The sequence below is a fragment of the Pseudonaja textilis genome, chromosome 2, assembly GCF_049901715.1.
Source record: "Pseudonaja textilis isolate UNSWEBS1 chromosome 2, rPseTex1.2, whole genome shotgun sequence".
Taxonomy (NCBI): domain Eukaryota; kingdom Metazoa; phylum Chordata; class Lepidosauria; order Squamata; family Elapidae; genus Pseudonaja; species Pseudonaja textilis.
The window spans coordinates 152272270-152281164 of NC_141991.1; the positions used below are offsets into that span (position 1 = coordinate 152272270).

The window sequence follows — 8895 nt, forward strand, 5'->3', positions numbered from 1 at the left end:
ACCAAGCAGCATCGTTTTTCACAAGGGCATCTCTACGATGGCTGCACCAACTGCAGGACTGATTGCCTGCCTCTGACCTCAGGTCTCATCAAGACCGTAACAAAATTATAGCAGTGGCAAAATTCACTGCGGATGCCACCTTCAATTCCGCCAAATTTGCATCAAGGGCCATGGCATCTTCAGTGGCGGCAAGAAGGCTTCTATGGCTCCGAAATTGGCAGGCGGAGTCATGCCGCAAATGGAAGCTGGCCTCTGCCCCCTGCGCAGGAGATGAGCTTTTCGGCAAGACTCTAGAGCTGTATCTCATCGAGACCAGAGATAAACGTAAAATTCTTTCCTCCTTGGGGAAAAAAGCTGACTAGTGCCCAGCTCCTTATCGCCCACCTGCCTTTCAGGCGGAGTCCACCTCCCGCTTTCCTCGGCCACAGAGGGCATATTCTCAACGCCAATGTCAAGACCAATGTCAAGAACCACCTGGCAGACAACAATCTTCTGCTGGTAAATGGCCCTGTTGGGGGGGAGGGGGTTGTGCCTTCCGTCGCTCAAAGTAATACCTCGTTCTCCCCACCCGGAGGTCGCTTAGCCTTCTTTGCCTCCAAATGGGAGGAGTCAACAACGGATGCCTGGGTACTCAACACTGTTAGGTCAGGGCTACAATTGGAATTTCTATCGTCACCCCCAGAAAATGTTTTGATTTGTCCCGATTCACGGGACACTTCAAAGAGAGCCCTTATGAATTCGGCCATTCAACACATACTCAACATAAGGGCTATTTAACCAGTTCCCACCTTACAACGGGGACATGGATTTTACTCTCATCTTTTTGTTGTTCCCAAATCCTCAGGGGGGGGTGGCAGACAATCAGTCCTGCATCCTTGACCTAAAATTTCTCAGTCAATTTGTCAAATACACGAGATTTAAAATGCAGACGCTGCATACTATCTTAGAGAGCATTCGGGAGGGCGACCTCCTCTCTTCCATTGTTCTCACGGAGGCTTACCTCCACATCCCCATCTGGCCTCATCATCGCCAGTTTCTCCATTTCTGTTACCAGAATGCCCACTTCCAGTATTGAGCCCTTCCCTTCAGCCTCTCATCGGCTCCAAGGGTGTTCACAAAGATTCTAGCAGCATTGGTGGCTTCACTCCGTTCTGTTCCAGTGAGGATCCAATGCTACTTGGACGACATGTTGATACTGTCTTCCTCCATCCACTCGGCCCATCAGGACTTACAAATTACCCTGTCTTGCCTCCAAAGCCACGGGTTTTCCATCAACACCAAGAAGAGCCATCTCTCACCCACGACCAAACTGCTACACAATCATCAACATGACTTTGTGCCAGTTTTCCTGTCTCCAGATCATGGAAAAAGCCTTGCAGAGATCATCAGCCAGATTCAACAACAACAGACTGTTCCACTGTTGCTGCTATCCAAACTACTGGGGAAGATGGTCTCCTGTATTGGCATTGTTCCATAGGCATGGCTTTACTCCCGATCGCTCCAATGGTTCAACAAGCAGGAACCAGCCACTCATCAATCAAGGTCCTGCTCTCTCAACAGGTCCGGCGGTCCCTCAGTTGGTGGCTCTCCCGGTCCCTCTGGAAGGGGCTCCAATTCAAGGAACCAGACAGGCTAGTAATCACCACAGATGCCAGGCTTCTGGGTTGGGGCTCCTATATGGAGGATCAGATAGCTCAAGGAGTTTGGCCCAGATCAGACAGCACCCATCCCATAAATTGGTTAGAGCTCAGAGCTATCTCTCTGACTCTCAAACATTTCAGAGCCTTGGTGACCGGCTCCCATGTTCTCATGTTGATGGACAGTACGGCCACAAAGGCACACATCAACAGACAGGGGAGAACAAGATCCAAGGCACTTATGAGAGAGGCAGAATGTTTGGGGTTATGGGCAGAGAAACACCTGCTGTCGATCTCAGCGGATCACATTTCCGGAGTCGACAATTCCCAAGCCAACTGGCTGAGCAGGAGTTTAGTCGACCAGGCAGAAGGGTCGATTCCTCCGTCCTTATTCAGGGATCTTTCCCTCAGATTTGGAACTCCGGAGGTGGATCTCTTCTCCACTCCTCAAAATGCCCAAGTCAACAGATTCTTCACCAGGCTGGAGACTAAAACATAAAGAACATTGCAGGTTTTTATTTTGGCTAGTCAAGAAAAGAACAACTAGGGGTGACATGATAGCAGTATTCCAGTATTTGAGGGGCTGCCACAAAGAATCCAAATCTCCAAAGCACCAGAGGGCAGGACAAGAAACAATGGTTGGAAACTAATCAAGGAGAGAAGCAACCTGGAATTAAGGAGAAACTTCCTAACAGTGAGGACAATTAACCAGTGAGACAGCTTGCCTTCAGAAATCATGGGTGCTTCATCATTGGAGGTTTTTAAGAAGGGACTGGACAGCCACTTGTCTGAAATGGTATAGGGCAGGGATCTCCAAACTTGGCAATTTTGAGACTTGTGGACTTCCAACTCCCGGAATTCCCCAGCCAGCATGGCTGGCTGAGGAATTCTGAGAGTTAAAGGGTCTATAGGGTCTCCTACTTGACAGGGGGCAGGACTAGAAGACCTCCAAGGTCCCTTCCAGCTCTATTCTATGCACAAGATTGCATGGTTAGGCAGCTAGACTGCATATGAGGTTCATTTCACATCTTTATAAACATAAATAGATTTTACAAACCAGTTGTAGATTTCTTCAGTATGGAGCAAACTCAAACAGAAACATGTTGCAAGTTCAGAGCAGAGCTCCAGTCTTCAGCAAGCAAGTAAGTTAGTTTCATCTTCAATAGATCAGCAGGCAAGCAAGAGGAGAGAAGCAGTTTCATTTCAATAGACTCAGAGCTCTAACATAGGTACAGAGTTTAACATAGAGCCATGCCTAAGCTACTTTTAGTTTCAGTTTCCAGCCTAGACTACTTCTAGTTTCAGTTTCCAAACTATCCTCATTGGCTGATTTAGTTGCTATGCTTATTCATTGGCTGGTCTTGTTACCATGCTCTATTCCAGATCATGAATATACTCTGACAATTAGTGGATTGCCTATAGACATAGATTTTGTATGGATAAATGTAAGGTAATGGGGATTTTTATTCAAAGTTCTATAGGTTTAAAAAGCATGCTAATCATTATAAGTGTATTAGAATAAGGTTTGTATTAGATAATTATATATAGAATTGTAGTTGTTTAGTGGATGTCTCTAATCTTAATAGAATATGATTAATGCTGATGTTCTTGAGGCACATTGTAGATGTCAACTGCAAAAAATGCTAGTAATTATATATCACATTGTGCCACATTGTTATGAGGGTCCATTATAATGACTAAGAAGTTCTGGGAATTGTACTGCAATGCATTAGAGCAGCAGGCTGGGGAAGTCTGCTCTGGGTGCGGTCATTCCATACATCTTGTATGCAATTTGCTAATTGTCTATAACTTCAGTCTGCAGTCCTTAATGGTGCTTTTTAAATTGGAGATAGCACCATCTGCTTCTGAAAAAAGTATGACTCTCTTTGGATCTGTGCATTTGCATACTGTCCTGCAAGGCTGAAAAGATAGTTTTCTGTCTTTTCCAGTTTTGGGGTTGGCCTTTGTTCCATGTGGTTATTTTGGTGGGAGGGGCAGCCTGGAATATCCTTTTTTCTATTCCATCAAAAGAGCCCTCAGGCCAAAATCCTCAGAACTGAAGTATCAACAAGAATGTCTGTTTCTCTTGTTGCTTTAATGGTCTATGCTCTGATAACAATTCCACACTGGGGAAACATTTCCACACTAGTGAACTTTTTAGGTCAGGAACTCGCTGTTCTTTCTACCCTTAGCCTTTGATAATGCACCAGAAGCAACCCATTTCCAGCTTGCTGTCCTCTTTTCCCTCATTTAAATGCTCCGTTAAGCTTTCAATCTCTTTAAATTTTAATTAGACTCAAATGCCAACCCTTATGTACATCACGGCCATCATAGAAATATTGTCCTCAACCAGAGATTAGTGTAAAGGAGACCATATGCTAGGGCCCTGCAGAGTAAGCACACGTTTCCACAGTAACAGTGAGTCTTTGGGCTACAGGAACAAATGTCAGGAGAATCAGGGAACAGTCTAGTCTCCAAGGCTGGGTAGCAGAAGAGAGACTGCTCTTCCATAGCCTTTCGGTGCCTGTGCTTTGTAAGTGGCTGCATCTCACTTCATTATTATTATTGTCATGTTTTCTGCTTGAAACCATGAACAAATAGAATTGCTTTAGATTATAGGTTTCCTCCAGAAGAATTTCTGAACTTTTGAGATTGAATGAGGTTGGGCATACTTTGCATCTATTAGCAGCATGCCAATCTGAAAAATGGAAAGATTCATGTATCAATGCAGAAAGAACTATGTTGAACTAGGGGTGCTGTTTGATAGGTTGATTGATTATAAAAGTAGGCAAGATGGGAGATCACAGAGAGAAATTTCTGATAATAATGAAAAAAAGATAGATGAAATTGACTTTAAAGCTTGACAAAGCAAGTAGTTAGATAAGGAACAATACATGGGGGCTTTGTCTGAAAGGGGAAGTCATTTAATTGATCCTTTTTCTGTTTCTGTCTTTCTAAGGACACAGCTGGCCAAGAGCGGTATCGGACCATCACAACAGCCTACTACAGGGGAGCAATGGGTTTTTTACTCATGTATGATATTTCCAACCAGGAGTCTTTCAATGCTGTTCAAGACTGGTAAGGATTGCTGTGCAGAATCCTGTTGGAGCAAGGACTTTTTCTGTCAAGGGGGTGATTTCCAGTTACGGACTAGGAAAACAGACTTAGAAATGTGCTGAGTTGGTAATGTACTTTTTACAGGTGCAACCATCTTTCTATTTAGGAACTTGCTCAGGGCCAGAATTTCTTACCAGTACATTAAAAGCTGAGTTAGAAAGCAATGTTTCATTTGCACAGCAACTCCTAGGTTCCATAATTGGCATCTCCAATTAAAGTATTTTAGCAACAGGCCTGTGAAATATCAGGGCCCAAAATAACACTACCAGTCAGAACAGGTGACATTGTATGGCTTTTATCAACTGACTCATTATAAAGCAATCAGGATACACACCCCCATTGTACAAATAGATCTCAACTCCTGACTAGTAATTTAACAACTGTTCAGAGTTATGACAGATTCAGAAAGAGAGTTTTACAACCTGTAAAGCACTTCTGGCTATTGTACAATATTGTGCTGTCATCCCATTCCCTCCCCTCCCCCACAAACACATGACTAGATTTTAGGCACTTGGTAACTGGCTCATATTTAAAGCTGGTTGCGGTGTTCTGCAGTCACATGACCATGAGTGGCAATGTTTTTTGCTGGTTTCTGATAACAAATGCCCATTTGACAGAAGAGTTTTACACTTATGCCTGAATAAAACAGAACAGAGCTGGAAGTAACCTTGGAGGTCTTCTAATCCAACCCTCTGCTCAAGCAGGAGGCCCTATACCATTTCAGGCAAAAGGCTATCCAATCTCTTCTTAAAAAACCCCAGAGACAGAGCATCTACAACTTCTGGAGGCAAGCCGTTCCACTGGTTAATTGTTCCTACTGTCTGGAAATTCCTCCTTACTTCTAGATTGGTTCTCTTCTTGACTGGTTTTAATTCATAGCTTCTTGTTCTGAAATGACCATCACTGGTCCCAGAATATTCCCCCCAACAATTCACTGACCCCTCTCCTGAATACATAATCCATAAATAAACTGAAGGCCCACCCACTAATAATCTCCCCAATATCTAACAATAGCAAAACAAACTAAATAAAAACATAAAATCCAAACACCTGCTAACTGAATTCCAAGCTCTTCCTTTTTCATATAATAATTAACCACATTCCCCTCCCACCCACCAAACACTTCAAAACAGAACAAGAACAGCTACAATTCTTCTACAAACTACTCCACAAGCCAGAAATGGTTACAAGAATGATAAGAATATCTCCAGTCATTGCTTACACAAGTTAACTTTAACAAAACACAACTTTCCAAAAATTCTTCAAACTCCAAATTAGGATTGTCATTCCATTTCTTCTCTTTTTAGAAGTTGTCTTTTCTGTCACATTACCTTCCTTCTGATAATATTCCTCAGCTACCCATCCACCCGTTTTTCTCCCTAGTCCACTACAGTTCTAAAAAGAGCTTCCAGAATTATTGTAACTCATAACTCAAAAGCTCATCTTAAAAAGAGTTAAGACCTTCCTATCTGAATAAGCCAAGTGATATATTTTGAATTGGTATCTCATTCTGGGTGTGTGCAGACAATAAGGATTCTGATTTCCTTTTCCCCATTCCTGTCAGTTAGGGAAAGTGGGGAGAGCAACCACCATTCAAATCAACACTGTTCCTTTTTGCAAAAGGCGGAAATAATAGTGCATACGAACTGATGAAACGAGGATGATTATTCTGCCTTATGACTGTCACTGAGTGTTCTTTTTAGGTAACTGTGAAATTACAAACCCAATAGCAAATCCATTCCAGAATTTTCTGTATCCTTCTCTTAGGGCAACTCAGATCAAGACTTACTCCTGGGATAATGCTCAAGTGATTCTGGTTGGGAACAAGTGTGACCTGGAGGATAATCGAGTAATACCCACTGAAGATGGCAAGAGACTTGCTGATGAACTAGGTTTGTTTTGTCTCTTATATAGGAACACCTCCAGATTAGATTGCTCCCTCAATCTCCTAGCCAACAAAACAAGAAATCCCTCCCTCCCTCCCCTCTCTTTCTCCCCTCCCATCTTTGGGCTGCTTCTTCTTTTTTTAACATTTCTTCTCCTTCCAGGTTTAGAATTCTTTGAAGCCAGTGCCAAGGATAATATCAATGTCAAGCAGGTCTTTGAGCGCTTGGTAGACATAATCTGTGAAAAGATGAATGAGAGCCTGGATGCAAGCTCTGGCATGAACAGCGCCAATCACAAGAACACTGCCCTAAAGGAAGCATCAGCTTCACAGTCCAACAGTTGTTCCTGCTAGACAGAACTTTGCCCACCACTGAGACTTGCAGTGCCTCACTGCCCTACATAAATGAGGATGAAGATTCAGTAGATTGCACATCTCCTTTGACTGATGGTTGGCTCATCTCCCTGTTTGCTTCTGGCTGTGCCTGTTTGGCCTCTGACAGCATGTACCAGTTGCCTCCCCTCCTCTTCTCTGCAGCATGATTGGCCTTTTCTGGCAAAGGAGTATGGTTTCTTTTGCATATACGCACTTCACTTTACACTTCCAATGACATGTCTTTGCAACCCAGACAAATTGGGTCTCGCTCTGACGCTGTTTTTCTTTCCACTCTTTTCAAGATTTTAGTGCCAATTCTCTGATTTGATTTCTCTCACTTTGTGACTAGGAATTGGGCAATTTGTCTCATATGTAACCTGGCTCTGCATAAGGATGTTTCCTCCCGATCTTGCCTTTTCCCAGTTTAAATCCTGCATCAATTTTACATGCATTTGATTAAGTGAGCTGCGGTTCACAAAATTTTATGCCTTTTAATAAAAAGTATTTTTTATTGGAAAGGGGCTACGTTATTCCTTTGGATTTTCTGCCAAATTCAGCCTTCTGCAATTTTCTCAATTCTGCAATTCTGATGGCATGCTGCACAATTTTTAATGCACAATATTTCAGTGAGACAGAGAACAGAAATAGATAGTTTAATGAATGGGAAGGGATTTTTAGACACACACACACCCCAATTATTTTTCCTGGGGGGGACGGACCCTTTTTACAGATAATAATACTTTGTCAAAGAGCTCTTATTCTCCTCACAATTTGCAAGATTCTCAAATTTCATTTTTCATGTTATTGATTTGATAATGAGCCTCAGATGTACTATACCTGGCATTTAGCTCTTCTTTCCCTACCCTTTATCTGTACTGAGGAAAGCATGTCTTTGATGAATTCGACTCTCTGATTGACTGTCACATTGGGAGCCCTCTCCAGGCTTGCCACAGGTTGTGCTGCCCTCCTGGCTTGGGCCTAGATCCTCTGATGGCCACCCCTACCAGTGGTTCTTCCAATTTTCTGATGCCAAATGACCATTGGGGTCAATCCCCCATCATGGGAGACTTACTCCATCTCTCAGGGGATCAGGACAGTGGTACTGGCTTCTATGAGGCTGTCTTAGGGCAGGCTCCAGGTTCAGCTGTGGTTTGCTGGTTTCTCTTCCAGGTTGGAGGAGCCTCAGCTCCTCTCCCCAGTCAGGGCTTTTGCAGTTGTTCTTCAGTCCTGTCACAAATTCTTTCCCGCCTTCCAGCTCTGCTTGATCTTCACCAGAGCTAGCATGGTTCTAAAGATTGCAAAATTCCCATGGTAGATTAATCCTCTGGGTGGATGAAAGAATGCAGTTCTGGCTTACTGTCGGATCTGCCACAATTTAAACCTCTAAATAGAATAATCTTTGGCTCCATTTGTTAAGAAAGGTATAATTTATTAGAGTTCAATTGTATTGTAGTAGTGCAAAGCCAGAACTGAAAATTGCATGCCAAAATCCCTAAGTTCTACTTTTCCCTCCCTTAACTGGCTGACAAACCATACTCAATGAGGAGTCCTTAATGGTCTATTTCTCCATGGAAGGAAGCAGTGGGGTACCACAGGGTTACATCTTGGGCCCAGTACTCTTCAATAAGCGACTTAGGGAATAGAAGAGAAACTTACCAAATTTGCAGATGATACTAATCTGGCAGGAATAGCTAGCACCCTAGAAGGTAGGCTCAAGATCCGGGTGGATCTTGACAGACTTGAACACTAGGCCCCATTTAACAAAATGAAATTCAATGTAGAGAAAAGTAAAGTTAGGCAAGAAAAACCACAGGCAAGAAAAACCAAAAGAAACTAGGCTTAATAGAAGCAACTGTGAGAGGGATCTTTTGAGTCTTCACA

General features: G+C 43.1%; 1 protein-coding gene across 2 annotated transcripts in view; it reads left to right on the plus strand.

Annotated features, from left to right (window-relative positions):
• RAB3D (RAB3D, member RAS oncogene family) overlaps positions 1-7532 on the plus strand; it is a 35787-nt gene extending 28255 nt beyond the window's left edge. For both annotated transcript variants that reach the window (XM_026716814.2, XM_087926000.1), the window contains exons 3-5: positions 4597-4715; positions 6522-6646; positions 6803-7532. In XM_026716814.2, the coding sequence (XP_026572599.1) occupies positions 4597-4715; positions 6522-6646; positions 6803-6993 (435 nt within the window). In that variant the 3' untranslated portion in view covers positions 6994-7532. The remainder of the gene's footprint in view (positions 1-4596; positions 4716-6521; positions 6647-6802) is intronic.
• Positions 7533-8895: the final 1363 nt, after the last annotated feature.